Source organism: Manihot esculenta, chromosome 5 (assembly GCF_001659605.2).
Source record: "Manihot esculenta cultivar AM560-2 chromosome 5, M.esculenta_v8, whole genome shotgun sequence".
Lineage (NCBI taxonomy): Eukaryota > Viridiplantae > Streptophyta > Magnoliopsida > Malpighiales > Euphorbiaceae > Manihot > Manihot esculenta.
The window spans coordinates 3,662,705-3,681,179 of record NC_035165.2 but is presented as its reverse complement, the minus strand read 5'-3'; the positions used below and the strand labels follow the sequence as shown (position 1 = coordinate 3,681,179).

General features: G+C 33.4%; 3 protein-coding genes across 3 annotated transcripts; 2 read left to right on the top strand and 1 right to left on the bottom strand.

Moving 5' to 3' along the window:
• The first annotated feature begins 249 nt into the window (after positions 1–249).
• Positions 250–2,676, top strand: LOC110615601. The gene has a single exon (XM_021757568.2). It carries the CDS (start codon positions 468–470, stop codon positions 2,358–2,360), a length of 1,893 nt encoding a protein of 630 aa, XP_021613260.1. The 5' UTR covers positions 250–467; the 3' UTR covers positions 2,361–2,676.
• Positions 2,677–5,218: 2,542 nt separating this feature from the next.
• Positions 5,219–7,714, bottom strand: LOC110615602 (LOB domain-containing protein 19). Its single transcript, XM_021757569.2, has 2 exons — positions 6,997–7,714; positions 5,219–5,633 (listed from the first exon to the last, which is right to left on the bottom strand). The coding sequence occupies exons 1-2, from the start codon at positions 7,282–7,284 to the stop codon at positions 5,316–5,318; spliced, it is 606 nt and encodes a 201-aa protein (XP_021613261.1). The 5' UTR covers positions 7,285–7,714; the 3' UTR covers positions 5,219–5,315.
• Positions 7,715–15,391: 7,677 nt separating this feature from the next.
• Positions 15,392–18,154, top strand: LOC110616100 (LOB domain-containing protein 18). Its single transcript, XM_021758423.2, has 2 exons — positions 15,392–16,105; positions 17,499–18,154. Exons 1-2 carry the CDS (start codon positions 15,767–15,769, stop codon positions 17,883–17,885), a joined length of 726 nt encoding a protein of 241 aa, XP_021614115.1. The 5' UTR covers positions 15,392–15,766; the 3' UTR covers positions 17,886–18,154.
• The last annotated feature ends 321 nt before the right edge of the window (positions 18,155–18,475 follow it).

Genomic DNA, 18,475 nt, shown 5'->3' with positions numbered 1-18,475 from the left:
AAATAGTATTACATTTTTATTTAAATTCAATTATTAGTTATTTTCGTTTTTAAAATAATTAACTATTTATTATTTTTAAATATTTATTTAATTTTACTTATTCAATGAATAATATGAATTATTTAATTTTTACTAATATTTTTTAATTAATGTAAAATACGGAAGTGGACGAAATAAGAAATAAGCATGAAATTTACATACACTACAGATAATGAATTTTTCGAATAAATAAAATAATTGATGGAAAAAGAAAGAGAGAGAGTGAAGGCTGGTTAAGAGCATGGAAGTTTTAAGCGAAGAGAGAGAAAAAGAGAAAACCCTTGATGAGTTCCAAGATGTCAGATAGAAACTGAGCAAAACAAAGTCCCACGAAGTTACTTCGAAACCTCCTCCTTCATCTCCTCCTCCTCCTCCTCCTCCTCCTCCTCCTGCGCTTGCTGCCGCTGCTGCCTTCTCCAATTTGTCTCATGAATCCCCACAAAACCGAACACGATCTCTTCCACAATCATCACCATGATTTGGGCCCACCTCCCCAGATCTTCCCCACTCACCAAACTCAATCTCAGCCGTCCATTCAAGACGACCTCTCTCTCTCTGAAATCGTCCTCTTCCGCTCATCTTCCCCTGAGTCGCCGAGTCAGTCATCCTCCGACAACGATGATTCCTTGATTCACCCTTCTCACTCCAATCCCAAAAGCAATGACCCCAATAACAGTCATGCAACTGCTTACATTAACCCCGAGCCTCATATATCCTCTCAATTCTACACATTCAATGCGGAATCTCACTCTCTTATGATTCGCTGCATTCTCGAGCACCGCCTGGCTACCCCCGACGAGATCCGCGCTGCTACGCCCCACTCCGTCTTGAAATCGTGGCGGGCCGTCTGGAAGGACCGTAACGAGGATACCGCCTATGTGACCGGTTGGAAGCGCATCCAGGAGAAACTCACGGCCCATGTTGACCCCACTTCCGGTAACGAATTTCTTTGCTTCAAGAACAACTCTCAACAATGCGTGTCTCATGTTAATCAGTGGCAAGATATTGTTATGAGTTTTCATGGGGACGCGGATTTAAAACACCTAGGGCTTAGAGAAACCATAGAGAGAATTAAACAAGTCTGGACTGTAGGTGCTAAATTTTATGGAATTCCCGAGAGTTACATTAGGGTTTGTGTTGCTGCTTGCCCTGTGTGCTCGGTCTCTGAGGGTTCTGGTTCCAGGAATAAGCGCCGTCGTTTTGAATATACCGAGTCATTTGATGTTCCTGCTAAGGAGGTGCCACATAGGCTGCAGCAATTGGCTGCCAAACATAAGGTTGTGCTTTGTATTAGGCAAAAATATATTAGGTATAAGCCTTTTATGGCAGAAGTTAAGGATTATGCTTGTCATAGAGCTGGTGAGCCTGTGGCCAAGAAGTCAAGGATGTTGAAGAGGGAGCCTTATGCTTCAAAGAGATGTGGGTGTGGGTTTAGAATTCGGGCAATAGTGCCAATTACTAATTATAATGAGAAGGATAAGACATTTGTGTATCAAGAAGAGGGGATGGCCGTCTTCAAGCTATATGCAGTGCATTCAGGCCATGAACCTGGGCCTTTGGATGGTAATGCGAGGATTATGCATCGCGTAGTTGGGCATAAAGGTAGCTTTATGATGGACCAAGAAATGGACTATGGTGTGCGTGAGGATGTTGACAATGAGGGGTTTGGGTTGATGGGAAAGGATGAAGGGGACTTGCAGCTTTCTGTTTTGCAGCAGGTGCAGGAGTTGAGAAGTGAAATTGGGTTGTTGGAGGGGAGATTAAGAAAAATCCCAAGTGAATTTTTGGGCACAGTGTCACAGGAGTTGTTTCATGTTGTTAATAAAGTTAGGAGTATAGGGGAAGAAAGTTCAAAGGCAATTGGGTTGCTTTCACACAAGCCTCATTCAAATGATGTGCTAGTTGGGGAGAATGATTTGCCACACTGGGATGATCACCATCATGAAAGGATATATGGGAATGGCAAGGAAACAGAATTGATTGATGATGATGAAGATAGTTTTGGACAGACGCTTGGAGATGTTGTTCCTTGGGACCAGATGAGGACTGATTGTAGGAGTGACAAAGATCTGATGAGTGAGCCTTGTAAGCCTGAAAAGTGGTTGAAATGCGGTGATTTTGATGAAAAGAGCATTCTTGATTGTGAAGATACTAAACTAACCAAGCCCATGAGACATGATGAGGCTTTAGTGGCAGATGTAGGTCTTATACAGGTTGATAGTTTCTATCAAGAGAATCCTAAATGGTATGATTCTCCTTGTGGGTTAGACTCCAGTGCAGATTGTGGGGACAGTGGATTCAGACATGGGGAGATTGTTTAGAGCCCTGGAGAGTTGGTTAACCCGCTCTAACATAGTCATTGAGTTTATATCTTGCCCATTCATATATTCTGTCTGGTGGAAGTGGGCTGTACATTTATGTATACTGAAGATTGGAGCTTCTCACATGCTTTTAGGTATCTTTGTTGTGTGTTGTTTTGTAAAGTACGCCCAATTGGGCTTTCTGCACATACTTTATGACTATTTGTAACCATCTTCTGGACAATCACAACTTTCAGGTGGTTCCTTACTTCTTATAATGCGTGTTATTCAGTTCTTTAAAATTCTTGAATGTACATATCTTAAAGCTTGCTTTCTACTTTCTACTCCTAAAAAAGGCAAGATGATGCATAGGGTCTCTTTTTTGTTTGTTTCAGGTGCATGTGCCAGTGCCTTGACAACTGTTCTTTATTTGCTTTACACAGTTACTTTTATGTCCTATATACAAGCAGTTTGCCATTTCTTGGTGTTTTTATCCTTCTAGCATTTAGGTTCAATTGCATGGTGCTTGGATAAAATTTCTGTAAGTAGATGGCAGGTCTCATGTTGTAGTAATTAGCTGTGCTATTTGGTGTTGGAATTTATATACTCTATCATCTGACGTTAAGTATAGCATAGCATCTTTTTCTGTTGTTTCCCAAAAACAAGAGTGTAGATTTCCATTAGTGTGGATTATTGTGGGCATATGTTAACTATCCGCTTGTAGCATATTACATTGTTAAGAGTGTTGGCCAATTAAGGGATAGCATGCTTCTCTTGAGACCTGTTCATATGTTTTAGATTTATGGTTCCCTCCTTTAAGTTCAACTAGCTTTGCATGGTTCAAATTCTTATTCTCCCATGCCCATCATTTTCTGTCCATAACAAGCGCTTTTGTGTTATGCTACATTATTTTCAGAATTATAATTTGATTAAGAGATGATGATGGTGCTACAGTGGGCAGAAATTTGGAGTGTTCTTCTGGTTTTTAATTTTTATGATAGCTTGTTTTCTCTTTTGATGAGCTTATTCATATGTTATATCCTTTTCTAGCCCCATGCTAATTGTTAGTTGCATGTTTTATTGTTGGGTAAATAAATGTTATGCTTGCTTGAGGTAACTCTTCAAAGGCCATTTTTGCCTGGCAAAAGAATCTAATATGGAAGCACTATGGAGATACTGGAGTAGCTTTCCTTCGAAGGTGAAAAAAGGTGTGGCTGAACATATGTAGGCCACTTTGTGAATAGATTGTGCATTGCTTACAACAGTAGGGAACCTAATACCTGAATACGTGCATTACTGAGGTTTGAAATCTCCAGGGGGGATGATGCGGTTCAATTTTAACTGTTAAATCTGTTGTTGTGTTCTCTTCTTGCCAGTGGCATAACTACCCCCGCCCCTTGTCTTTTCATCATTTCATGTTCTTCTTTTAATAAGTTTTTCTTTCTTTAAATTTTCCATGCGTGAACCACATAATCATAGCAACTACATAATTGTGGCAGCTTTCTTTGAAGCTTGAAATGTATAATTGTGTTGAATATGTGAGCAGCAAACAAGTGAATGTGTTTGAACGAGGTGAGGAAGGTATCCTGATTTGTTTTGGCAGGAAAAGTTTCCACCTTGTTTGAATAGTATCAGCTGTTGCCTAAACATGGAGGTAGACTTTGATAGTTGATGCAAAAAGCCATGTTGAACTGCTTGGGATTATGAAAGAGAAAATGGGAAATTTCGCAGGCACATGGTTTGCTTTTGGATGGTTGAAATGAAGAGCTGGCCTGGCCTTGGCTTTAGAATGTGTACGAGGGGGACATCGAGGATCCTTTGTTTTGTCTGAGAATGGTCGTGGGAAATTGTAACATTTAAAGATTTCCGCTGTGCTGTAGACAAATCAAATGCTACAATCTTATACACGTGCCATTTTTTTCTTAACAAATTTATGTCAATAGCCCATTTCTTGATTTTAAACTTCGAATGCTACCTTTTAAAAAACTAGTAATAACTTGCGTTACAAAGGTCAGTTTTTGCTAGTTTTTTACCTTGAAAGACGACTTTGGTCATCGTCGTCATGTTCTTATGCAGTGATCCATATATAAGAAAAGGAACAATTTCAGATTTATGATTAGCCATATGCTTGGTTACAAAATCAAACATATCAAGCCCAAGAATTGCAAACATAAAAACCATTAAGGTTTAAGACTTATAAATATGAAGGCTTATATTGTTTTAAAATTTTAAAAGAGTACTATCTTAACATGGAAATATGCCTAAAATGAAAATTTCAAGCAAACAACAGCACCATAAGCAGCTGTAAATTGGAATGCCATCTGGGCTGGGCTTTTTAATATTAGTCCCAACCAAGGTAGTTGAATTGCTGCAGGTTGTCTTGGCAGGCCTACCAAGAAATTAATCACTTTTTGTTTAAAGGGCCATTTTCAACCATACTCGAAATCCAGTGAAAATTTGTACTCTACATTTTCTACTATGTGTGCTATTTTAGTTCTTTTTATTTCATCCTCCAAATTTTATAAATTTTAAATATGATGTGATTATCTGTATGTAATTTTAGTATACCAAAAAAATTATGAAATCATCCCTAAAATAAAAAGAATAATGAAAATTAAAAAAAAAAAAAAGATATTATCATTATCCTCCATAGTTACGTTATTCCTTCGAAAGGAATTTGACCATTTTTCTTGATGACGAGATACGGCGCTGCTGCTTCCAGCAAAATTCGTCAGTAACGCGGCGCATTGCGCCACCGATGCTAGTCACTGCTGAAAGTAATTCTTAAAGATCTCCCTTGCTTGAAAACGACTACTTTAAGAGCAAAACAAAATTTAAAAAGAGAGAGAGAGAGAGAGAGAGAGAGAGAGAGAGAGAGAGAGAGAAAGAGTACGATTTGACTACTCTTGAAATCAAATAAAAGGTGCACCAACATAAGAAACCCAGTTCAAGAATGGGCAGAAAATGAAAGACATCCTATTGAGAACTTGGAGGCTTGAATCTGACTCCTGGCAAGTATCTGCGCACGAAGTCACGAGCCAATGCCTGGAGATTATCATTTTCAAGTTCTTGATCCAATGGATTACAGAGACTTGTCCATTCTGATGGTACTTGTTGTAGCTGATCAAAATGCATTGACACGTTCCAGTTGGATGCCATTTCTGAATTTGATACTCTGCTTGATTGGGAGGAGCTTTGAACAGGTAGAGGCGGTGCTTCTTGCTGCAGAGGCAGCCGCTGCAACGTCGAAAGGCGAGCCTGAATGTACGCCAACTCCGCCTGCAAGTTCACCACCTGCAAATATTACAACGCAAATTATCATCATTTGGTAATTTTAATGAGAAAAATTATCATGGATTGCACCTGCTAATTACTAATTTAACACCCAAATTAAAATTAATTATAATTGTCTGCTCCGAGGCCACAAAATTAAAAAAAAAATTAAAATCAAATAAATGACAGACTGCGTGAAGAACCATGCATGGCAAATTATTCGTCAATCCTTACAAGTTAATGGTATCCCATGTGATTACAAAGACTTTTTAGCCGTTGCACTAGATTTAACACAAGAGATCACCAACCACGTGAGTAGGTCCCACAAATTTTATTTTGTATCTTGCTATAATGTCCTTCTGAAAAATAAATAAAAATACTATTTAAAAAGAAGTTTGTAATTCCATTTCAAAAAAAAAAAATAGTTTGTAATTATATAAATGAAAAAAAAAAAAAAGTAAACCTATCTTTAAAACACGTAAGTATACAAGATCGTCACGTATAATAAAATGCACTAACGTTACTCCACCTGATTACCAGGAAGTTCGATCATGAAAGTCTAAACTACAAATATTTCAATATTTCTCGAGCTGCTAAAATTTGCTTGCTAGCTCCGGCAAGCAACTAGCTAAGCCCCTTAATCGTCAACCCAATACATGGCGGCTCTGCTAGCCACACTCTCTCTCCCCATCTCTCTCTGGGTTGCGTCCATAAAATATTAAAATTGCAAGTTGGCCGGAGTTTTATCAAGCAATTATGTTGAAAACCCACGATTGCTCCCCCCCTAGAAGACGAAAATTTTTTACCATCTAAGTTGCTTGATAATATACAGTACCAGCTCTTTCACTTTATTAATTTATTACCATATTGTCAAAGGAGGATCCAGGACTCAAAGGAAAGAACCTGCCTAGTGGGAAACGTGTCCTTACGTGCGGCTGTTGGGGCTAGAAAAATGACAGACTTGCGAAATCAACAGTAGTCTCAACAGTGCTATTCATCGTCTATTGTCTAGCTAGCTAGGCACGAGTTTGCATGACTACTGCCATGAAAAGAACCTAAAGCAACAGTTAATGTCTGGAAATTTGAATACCAATGGCCTGACAAAAGATTAGCCCTTGTTGGATTTACTTCTTCAGTGCTATATATAAAGTTTCGCGGCCTCGTGGGCAGTGTGGTTACCAGCATTATTAGGGTAATATTTCAATAGGAAACATTGAATAGGAGAGGCGCGTTACAGGCATTTCTGCGCATCAAGGAACCTTTTTAGGCACATAAAGAAATAGGATATGCAACTAATCTTAAGACATGCACGTTAGCTTAATCATGATTCGTTAAGAGAAGATGAAGACATGCATGACCAGGAAAAGAGACGCTTAATTAGTACCTGCTGTTGGAGAGTAAAGAGGTGGCCGACACAGCCGTAAACAGGGTCTCTAACCCTAGCCAAGGCCTCGTAAGAAAGAGTAACAACTGCGTCAAGTCGCTTGTGTGCAGGTATGCGAAGGAGGAGCTTAGATGCATTGCTAGCACCAAACACCCTGTGCACGGCTGCAAAGTGAGCGGTTCCCTGGTCCGAATCAAAGTAAGGTGCAAAAATGCACCCTTTAAGACACTTTCTCCGCAGGAACTTGCAGGCACCACAAGGCCCACCTCCATTACTAGCACCACTCATTCTTCCAAAACAAATTTATCAACTTCTTTGCGTGCCTGATTCCTTGTGGGGTCGAGCAAATAACAAGAGAGAATAGAGAAAATGAAGGAAAGCATCAATGGGTATTTAATTAGAGAAAGAATGATAGATTTGTCTGTTACTCAGTTTGATAAATATAAGGAAAAATGGAAGCTTTTGGTAGTGGGTCATGAGAAAGGACAGCTCTGGTCTTTTATTTTTTGGGGGGAAGAGGAGGTGTATGAGTATGGTCGAGGGCATGTAGCTTAGTTCAAGCTTTAAAGCCACGGCAAAGAGAGAGAAGGAGAGAGAGGGGGGAGAGCGAGAGATTGCGTGAAGCAAACATACATGCGGTGAGTGACAGTATCAACTTCCAACCGCCGCAGTTTCGGCCACGTGCGAAGTACACGTAGGACAAACATCAAATCATTCCTATCAGCTTTTCTCTTGTCAATTCTGTGTTGAGACATGGACGTAGAGAAAAAGAGAGAGAGAGAGAGAGTGGCAGGGTACCGCCAGTTCTTGCACTTTTGCGTCGAGACTTGAGAGCATAGAGTAACTATACTAGTACTGAGTTGAGTTGCTTTTTAGCATACTTGAGTGATTACTTGCTGTAAAAAGGCAAATCCATTCCAAGAGGCTTGCTTTTGTACTTTCCCATTACCCACTTAAAAACTTATTTACACCAAATTTTATATATATATATATATATGTTTAATTATTTTAAAAAATGAAAAATAAAATATTAGTTATGTATAATGTAAAAATAAAAAGTAATAATACGAAGAAAAGTGATGTGAAATTATTGGAAAAAAATAATTTAGAATAGAGGCAAGTACGGGGAAAGTTGTAGGAAGAGCGAGTAACGAAAGGTCAGTCAGTCAATCAATCCAGGCCAGGCCAGCACTGAGGAGCACGAAAAACATGATTACCATGTATCACAATATCACCTCACGATACGCGGCATTCGGCTATTCAATCTTACGTACACTCTACGTGACATACACTATAATAATAAATGTCCAAAAAAAATAATTTACTAATGAAAATAAGACATAAATAAATAAATAAATAAATTTTATTTAATTTTTAAATAAATCAATTATTTACTTGTATCTTGATCTATCGTGAATTCATTATAAAACAGTTATTTTTTCTAATAAGAAAAAATTCTCCTTTTACTTTTCCTTGCTTTCCCTGTTAAAGTTGACCAATTATTGATTAGCCAGCTCAGCTCCACAGTTTTAGAACCGTTGTGATCTCATATAACTGATTTTGATATTTTAAATTTAATGGCAATTGCCGTTATTTATAAAATAATTTATATTTTAATTTTTAAATTTTAATATAATTAATAAATTTATCTTTTATTTTTAAAATTAAACATTTAATTTTACGATCATTTAAATTACATTTCTCTGTTCATTGATTTGTTAATTTAATATTTTAAAATTTAATTAAAAGAGAGAGTAATTTTTTATTTTAAAAATATTCATTTTTTCTATTCTAAATTAATTTCTTTTTTTTATTTTCTCAAATTTTCAAAAATCTTTTTATCATCTTTTCATCTTTTCTCCATTTCTTTGACTATAGTCATTCCTTTGTTTATGTAATGAAAAATGTATGTAATGAAAAATGTATGTAATGAAAGCATTCAAGAGCTTAAAACTTTATCCAATAAAAACACTCTCTTCTTCCACTTTTCTCAATAGGATCATTTCCTCCACTAATAAATAAGGAGCTGCCTCTTGAGCTAAACAAAAAGTATTATGTGAAGGTAGAGATTGAAATAATTTCTTTAAAGATTGTGGAGGAAGATTCAGGTGAAAAAGTGGGTCATAGAAAATGAAGGAAGCAATTGTTGTATCTCATCCAAAGGTCTCAAACAGAGTTTAATGGAGCTATATGGATAGGGTTTGCGAAGGAGATGAAAGAATTTGGAAGTAAAGAGAAAAGTTAAGAACCAGGGGCGAAAGGAAGGTATGGCAAGGAAGGCACGACGGGGGATGAAAGTGCCGCAGCGGCGCAGCTGGTGCTCTACCAAAGGAAAGCTTCTGACTCCGCCACTGTTAAGAATAATTAAATCACTAAATACGTCTGTACATTCGATAATATTTAAGTGAAAAAACACAGTTCAGAATGGAGATACTATCAGTCACAAAATCCATGTCTCCTGTTGCCCATGTTTCAACAAGATCCTTGATACCTCATCTACGGATTGAAAAGTAATAATTAGATGATATATTAGTAAAAACATCATAAATTTAAATTTAAATTTAAAAATATTAATTTATTCTAACGCTTCTCAATCAAGAAATCACAATCCATCAAATATTAGAAATCTTTAAAAAATTTATTTTAAAAAACTATATCCTCTCGTAAACAGGTATTCAAGATTTAAAAACATTGAAAAGCCTTCTAGAAGAAAATAAATAAATTGAATTTTAAATAATAATAATAATTCAAAAAACCCATAATTAAACGGATTGAAACAACTCATTACAGCTGAAGCATGATCATTCAACATTATTAAAAATTTCCACATAGTTTGACTAAGAAGACTCGTAAATTATTAAAAGGCCATAACTAGCTACCTACACAAATTCCTTAGATTTGAATCATTATTGCAATCTGGTCAAATCCCTTTATTTGACTCCCCAATTTAGTAATAATTCATTTGTATCTTTAGACTATGATATTAATTCGGATTTAAAATTAAAATAAAGTAAGATTAATCATTAAACTTAATCGCATCAAAGTCCCAGTATTTATACAAAAACGACAGCGTTTGATGCTATATTGAAGTATAACCATTATAAGACCTGCAAGCTTTTGCCATATTATTAAGGGGACATCCTCTATTTTTCTAACGCGCAAAACATTATTTTTATGATTCCTAGGTGTTGACCACACGAGTGTAAGATGTAGTAACAACTGATTATTGTGGGTCCTAAGATCCTTTAATGTTATATTTTGAGCAGCGATGATGTTTGAAAAAGCTTAGGCAAACCTAGTTGCAGACCATCAACTCATGATTAATATTTATTTAAGAGACAAAGTAATTGCAGCCTTATCTTAATTAAACATCTTTTTTTTTTGAAAAAATGTGTTTTATAGCTGGACAGATTTCCAGATAAGTGGGCTTTTCTTCAATTCTGCTGGGACATATTGTTGCATAAATTTGTTACATATAAATTTTATTAATTTACTAATTAATTATTAATTAATATATATCTATTTATATTATGTTATTTTATTTTATTTTATTTTATTTTCAGTTATAAAAATTAGGATGAATATTCAATTGATTTAATTTAAAATTAAATCAAAATAATTTTAAATAAAAATAATTTTAAATTGAATTCATAGATTCGATTTTATCGATTAAAAATTTTAATATATTTTTTATTTTTTATATTTTACTTTTAATATTTTAAAATTTAATTAAAATATTTTAACTTTATTTTTTTTATATTATAAATAATAATATACTATTATTTGATTATGGTTGCATGCATCAGGTTTCCTTTTCATCACAATAGAACATGAAATATAATATTTGAATTAATAAAAAATTAATATATTATTTATTACATATTTTAATTTGTTATATTTTAAATAAAAATATTATAATTTAAATAATATATTAATTATAAATTGAAAAATATTTATGAATTAAGGTAGATATACAGTCGGTTTGCTCATGAATAAATTAAACTAATTAGATGATAATCTTAATTTCCATAATAAAAAAAAGTTGTAAGAATAGCTCAAATTAAACTGTTACAGCATAAGCATCACGTAGGCTTCAAACCAGGACACGTGTTAGTCAACTTAGTATAGAGAAGGCTTCTGTCATTGCCTCCTTTTCACGACACACGTAGTAGACAAGGTTCGGACGGCGCGGTTGCGTCGCCGTTAGAAACTGTTGCTGATTTTACTATATTTGTATTTTAATTTATATATATATATATAAATATATGTTTTGAATCCTAAATTTTATTAGAAAAAACTTTTTTTTTACATTTTAAAAATATCTTATAACATATATGAACTATTTAAAAGTGAAATTAGACTAATATTTTAATTGAAATTAATAAATAATATAAATTTTTTTATATTATTTTTAAATTAATTTAAATTTAAAAAAATATCTTTAAAGCATAAACATATGAAATAATTTTAATTTTAAAATTTTTATATATAATAATAGTTATAATTAATTTATTGACCGTTAGTGAAAAAGTATGTTGTAATTTGAATCTATATTAATTTGTACTGTTATTTGTAGACACTCTTGAATAGTGTATTATAAAATATTTTTTAAAATTTAAAATATCAAAGTAATTTTTTGATAAAATTAACCGTGAACGCCGAACTATAATTTTTTTACCTTTTTGCACTGGCCTTTGGCCATCTATGGGGTGAATAAAATGTCAAATTGAAAAAAATATATGTATATAAATTTACAAATTTGCAATTATAGACAGACATTTTTTTAGTTTTATAAAATTTAACTACTTTATAATATATATTGGTTTTTTATAATTTTTTTATCATACATTTGTAACATTTAAAATCTCAAGAGGGGTATTCACAATTTTAGTTCGGTAGCAAATATATCTGAGTAAATCTGAAAGATCTCAATTTTATTCCTTCAATTTTTAGTTCTCATTTCAAAATAAAAAACCTAAATATGAAAGTTGGGTAATTAATTTAAAGCAAATAATTGAAAATAAAAAATTTGAGCTGATAACAAATTTATCAATATATAAAAATAGATATTATTTTATTAACTTTTTAAATTATAGTCTCATTTTCTATAGCACTTTAATATATTTTTTAAATTTATTATAATATATATTTAAAAAGTTTTAAATTTTTAATCAGTTAAATATATTTTTTTAAATTTATTCTTTTGTAACTCGATACTCTCATATTTTTCTTTTTTTAAATTAAAAATTTTTATTTCTCCTTTCCGACGATATGCAACAATTATTTATCGATAAAAAAAAATATTGTTATCCCTATTAATAGGGGTGAGCATTCGGTCGGTTCCATTTAAAATCAAACCGAACCGAATAAATCGAAAAATAGAATTTTAAGATTTATGAAAATCGAACCGAACTGATTTTGATCAGAAATCGAATCGAACCGAACCGGTCTGATTTGATTTGATTCGATTTGATTAGTTTTGATTTTTAATAAATTTTTTATTTTTTACACTTTATTTTTAATATTTTAAAATTTAATTAAAATATTTTAATTTTAATATGATTTAATTTCTTTATATTATTGAAAATAATATATTATTATCATTAATCAGTTCGGTTTGATTTTTTCGATTTTTTTCTGACCAAAACTGAACTGAACTGAAATAACCAAAATTTTTGAAATTAAAAATCGAGCCGAATCGAATTGAATAAAAAACTGAATCAAATTTTCAAATTAATTCAGTTAGATTGATTTTTTCGGTTTGAACCGAATACTGTTCACCCTTCCTATTAAGAGCTCTTGATATATTCCGATCGTCACTTATGATTTCTGTATGGTGGGGAGATTTCTCACATACAATCTAATACATTTCATTTTTTATTGAAATAAAAACTCTTAGTTCTCGTATAAAATTTTTTTGTAATTTTTTACATTTTGATGGTTATTTCTCAGTCAATAGACAATAATTGGGAGAAGGTCTTTCGTTAATATGGAAGAGTCATGTGTCTGTTTTTGTAGTTTGCTTTTCTTCGAATTTTATTGATTCGATTGTTTCGGAAGGTAATATTCAATGGAGATTTACTAGTTATTATGAGTTTCCGGAATCGCAACGACGACGTCAGTCTTCGAATCTTATTCGAGTTTTATCTCGTAGAAACTCTCTTCCGTAGTTTTATTCGGGAGAATTTAATGATTTATACTCGAGAGATGAGAAAGAAGGATGAACATGTTTATCAAATTATCTTATGCAAGAATTTAGACAGGCACTTGATGATCATTTTTGCCAAATTATCTTATATAAGGGTTTGATTTTGAATGATTGTAAATTTTTGTTAGACTCTAGAACTGATATTTTTGTTAGATGGGTTCGTCGTAATACTACTCTAACTGCTCATACTTTGGCTAGAGAATCTATTAAGTATAATCTATTAAGTATAATCGTCTGTTTGGGATGATATCTCGGTGAAATTTTATTAATATAATACCTAGTTTTGCTTTTAAAAAAATGTTAAATATTTTTAATTAGATATATTTGGTTTAATTAATAAAATAGTCAATTGATTAAATTTTCCATTTAACAGACTTTACAACGGACCACTCTCAATAATGTTTCTGCATTCGCCTCTATATTCAACTATTCATAAAGCATTCAGATAAGCGAAGGATTAAGGGTTCTTTTCTATTCTAGGCTTTGTGACCAAATAAATAAATTAAGCTACGAATATATGAACATTAATTATCTAGATGTGCCAAACTTCTATATATATATAGCAAATAGTAGCCATGATTTTATTAAAATTTTAGGTTTTATATTACCCTTGATCCCGCAAATTTATCCCCAGATATTCATATTTGTATTCTCTATTTTTTTTTCAAAAAAAAAAAATTAAAACTTTTATTTATATAAATGGCACAAGTCTCTTTTTTATTATCTAAAACTAAACATATATATTAGAGAATAATAGTTCTAATAGTTTAGTGAATATGGTGTGACATGAATTTGAATAAAATCGAGGATTAATAAAATTTTATATATATATATATATATAAAGAGGATCTTATTCATAAGGAATAATAGTATGTTCTATTTTAATTAAGGAAAAAATTATTCAAAATAATTAGAGACGGGCGATTGTAATATATTTAATAAGTTTATAGCTAAGCCTAACCATATATATTAAAAGATAATAGTTCATGTAATTGAGTGAATTCGGTGTGACATGGATTTAAATAGAATTGAGGATTAATAAAGTTTTGTATATATAAAAGAGTATTTTATTCGTAAGGGATAGTGATACGTTCCCTTTTAATTGAGGGTACAAGCGAATCTTCACACTCATGTATATATAGTCTTTGCCATTTGTCATATTAATTATAGTTGTGATCCTTAGACACGTTGCATTATTTTACAGGTTTGCATTTTCACCTAATTATATATATATAACAAACTACCAAAGTTATAATTATCATTCTTATTAAGCAATAATCAAAGTGACGATCGACTATTCGACTACATGAGTTCTGGGTATGAATAAGCACATCACAGTTATGGAAAATTGAGAAAAATTTTATCTTTCACTTCAATCAATTAAAACATGTTATGTGAAAAAATCATGATATGTACTATTTAAAAAAATATATTGATTTATACGCATTTGTGCAAGTATGTTGTGGCAGTTACTTGCAATAACTTCAAAGGAATTGTTTACTTATAAGGCTTTTTAGCTAATGTGAGCTATGGGTAATTGGGGTGATCCAGCCTTTCTATTTTGAGAATAACCTAACATTTTAGCCAGTTCACCAATTGACAGAGAATTAATGATAAGATCATATATTTCCACTGATTAACATCTCTTTCTTTCTTTTATCTCTATTAACCCTAAACCTAGGTATTATATAAAATATCCTTCAGCTTCCATTAATACTTGGTTTGCTAGTCTAAAAACGCCACACATTTATTAAGTGTTACTAACAATGGAACTATAATACAAAAAGGAGAAATGAAGCAGTGGGCATTCAAGTCATTCTCAAAACCCAGTGGGTTTGTTTTGGCTTATTATATACAAAGGGAAAAGGAATGCAAAAGGCTGAGTCATTTTCAACATTTGAGAGAGACTTAGCGTCTTTTGCCCTCTACGCAGCTTAAACCACGCAGTGGCATACATATATATATATAAGACAAAACTCTTTGACACGTTTCGACTTGTAAAAATCCATTAATTTCTTTATTAATTTGCAAGCCAAATGCATATATGGCATAAAAAGCAAAGTTGTAAATAAAGATTTATGTCACTCATTTATAAAACTACAGTCAAAGAAGCTGTTAGCTAAGATTTTTCTTTCTTTTTTTTTTTTTTAAAAAAAAAAAAGAAGAAGAAGAATAGGGATAGAGCGAGCATGAGTTTTGTTAGAAAAAGAAAACGAGAACAATGAAAGATAAATAAGAAAAAACAAAGGGCAGTTGAGAACATAGCTAGGCTTATCGCATGTTTGCTTCACGCAAGCAGCTAAATGGAGGAGGGGTTTGCTGTATCGCGTGGCTTTAAAGACTTCATCTAGCGTTTTAAATCTCCCATTAAAAAACCCAAATATCAGAAACCAACACCCACCAACCAAACCCTAGACCACCCGTCCCTCTTCTCCCCACCTCCTCCTCCCCCTCCCCCTCCTCCTCCTTCAAGAACCCACGCTAACAAACCCTATTATGTGATATCATATATCTCCTTTCTTTCCTCTTTTCCAGAAACAGAAAGAAAAAAAATAAAAGAAAATGAATGCAACAGCAAATCCCAGCAGTAGTGGCGGCAGCGGCGGTGGTGGTGGGAGCAGTAGCAGTTGCGCTAGCGGGCCATGTGGCGCGTGCAAATTTTTGAGGAGGAAATGTGTGCCGGGGTGCATATTTGCTCCTTACTTTGATTCTGAACAAGGTGCAGCCCATTTTGCAGCGGTTCATAAGGTTTTTGGTGCAAGTAATGTGTCAAAACTTCTGCTGCATATTCCAGTCCACAAGCGGTTGGATGCTGTAGTTACTATTTGCTATGAGGCTCAGGCTCGTCTAAGAGATCCAGTCTATGGCTGCGTCGCTCACATCTTTGCTCTGCAGCAACAGGTAACTTTATCAATTACCCTTTTCTTTTTCATTGCAAATGATCGCCATCATTCCACTTAATCGTTTCTGAACTTGATATGATAAATAATTAATTGGAGCAATCAGATGTGAATCTTGAAATTGGCTTTTCTTTTGATCAAATTGATAATCAAGTTGATATGTAAACCTTTAACTTTGTTTCTTAAAGAATCAAAAGTTGAATCAGTTAACTTTGGCAAGAAGGGCGCAGCTGTTTCTATAAAGCATGGGGTAAAGACTCTACACTTTCCCAATGAGAAAGCAACTTGTTGTTTTGTTTTCTGTGCTGTGATAATTTACGTAAATTTGTGGGATTTACTGAAACCTATAACGTTTTCTTGATTATCAACAAAATGACCGTATGTGTACTCGGCTTCGGCGGTTACGAGAATTGAATAAGTCTTAGTCTGCAGTTTGTGCAAATGATGGGATCTTGCAGTTATTAAGGAGATGGTCGGTTTTTCATGTTCTTGCAAGAAAGATCTTTGGTCAGATAAGGTGTAGGGGGGTAGTATTGTCAAATCACAGCGGATATGAAAATAATTAGAGTATTAAAATGCTGTTTACTTCCATAAAATGATGAAACACATGGGGTTTTATGTCTTGTTTTTCCAAGTTCCCTTTCTATTCTGACAGAACACACCCTTCTGTTTACCGGGATCTTGTCAGTATATTAACCTTAAAATTGGGTGCTGCCTGCAGAGTCTATTTTCTTTTATATTTGAAAAAAGAAAAAGACCCTTTTTTCCATTTTTGACATGATTAATTAGCTGAAAAATATATATATAGCCTCTTTCATTTAATTAATTGTCATATATACCCTTTATAGATTATACCTAGTGGGTTTGTTTCGCAATAATTAATTCTTGATTTGGCTTGTTTAAGTAAAATAGGTAGAAAATAATAAAAATTATATATATTCACTATTTTTTTCCTTTTTTTATCTCATAGTTAATTATTTTATTCCTTAAACTAAGGGATTTTATATATATATATATGGCCTCCTCTTCTCGCATTCCAATAGCAATGCATATAACCAATAATGTAGATGAAGAATTATGTTAATATTCTTTCATTCCTTTGTCAAAAGAAATCTTTATTTGTTCGCAAACTCCACGTTCTAATGCACATATTTCAAGTATCCTTTTAATATAATATGGGACTCAGCAGCTCCTTATGAAAATATTCAAAAATTATTTAGTTCAATTTTAATGAGTCTATATAAACAACTAGCGTTAACCTCCCTCCCTTCTTTATCTACATAACAAAAAGGACAGTAAACGAGATAAACGTCATTTTCCTTTCTCTTTCTAAATGATCTTTTGTTTGATATTTAAATAAATAAATAAATAGATTTGGGAATTTATTGCTTTAGGTGGTGAATCTACAAGCAGAGCTGTCATACTTGCAAGCCCATTTAGCAACATTGGAGCTTCCATCTCCACCACCTCCTCCTCCACCACCGCCAACTCTACTGACTCCGCCTCCTCTCTCAATAGCTGACCTCCCATCAGCTTCTTCCTTGCCTGCCACCTACGACTTGTCGTCACTTTTTGATCCGTTGGCACAACCCTCATGGGCCATGCAACAGCGGCAAATGGATCCACGTCAGTTTAGTGGCAGCACCGGCTCATCAGCATTAACAAGTGGAGGTGGAGATCTTCAATCCTTGGCTCGTGAGCTCCTCCATAGACATGGATCGCCACCGCAAGGTTCCATGCCATGTACCGGTTCCTTATCATCTCCGTCGAGCTCTAAATGAAACTGACTTTATTGACGAGTTCTTGCCACAAAAATTTGTACTCACCGGGTACTAGCCAAAGAGTTTAATTTTCACTGGGCAAGAAGATCGATGATCGGTTACTCTTTTTTTTTTTTTGACCTTTACTCTCTGATCATGCCATCCTGGTTTATTCATTTTCTCAAAGTTCAATTGAAATTCAATATTGGTTTATAGAAACTTATTTTGTTTAATTAAATTTCACAATCTATTTAGTCCTTTGGGCTATATATCTTATTTATTATAAGTTAGTCATCGAGTTTTTGTTTGATGAAGGAGATTAGAGTTGAATTCCTGAAATAATTGCGTTTACTAATTATTTAATGAATATTTATATGGTGCAGTTCCTTACATTTACACGTGAATTGTTTATTAAATTGTAAAAAATAAATTTCATATTTATATTTATACGGATGAAGCAACACGTATTCCATGTGTATTTGTGCTGACAATTTTAGAAATTAGACTGGTTCAAGGGAATTTAAAATGCAGGGAGAGAAGGAAAATTAAACTGAATTTGGTAGTTTGACGAGAAAGATGAGGTTAAGGCTCCGTTTCGGAAGATATTTGTT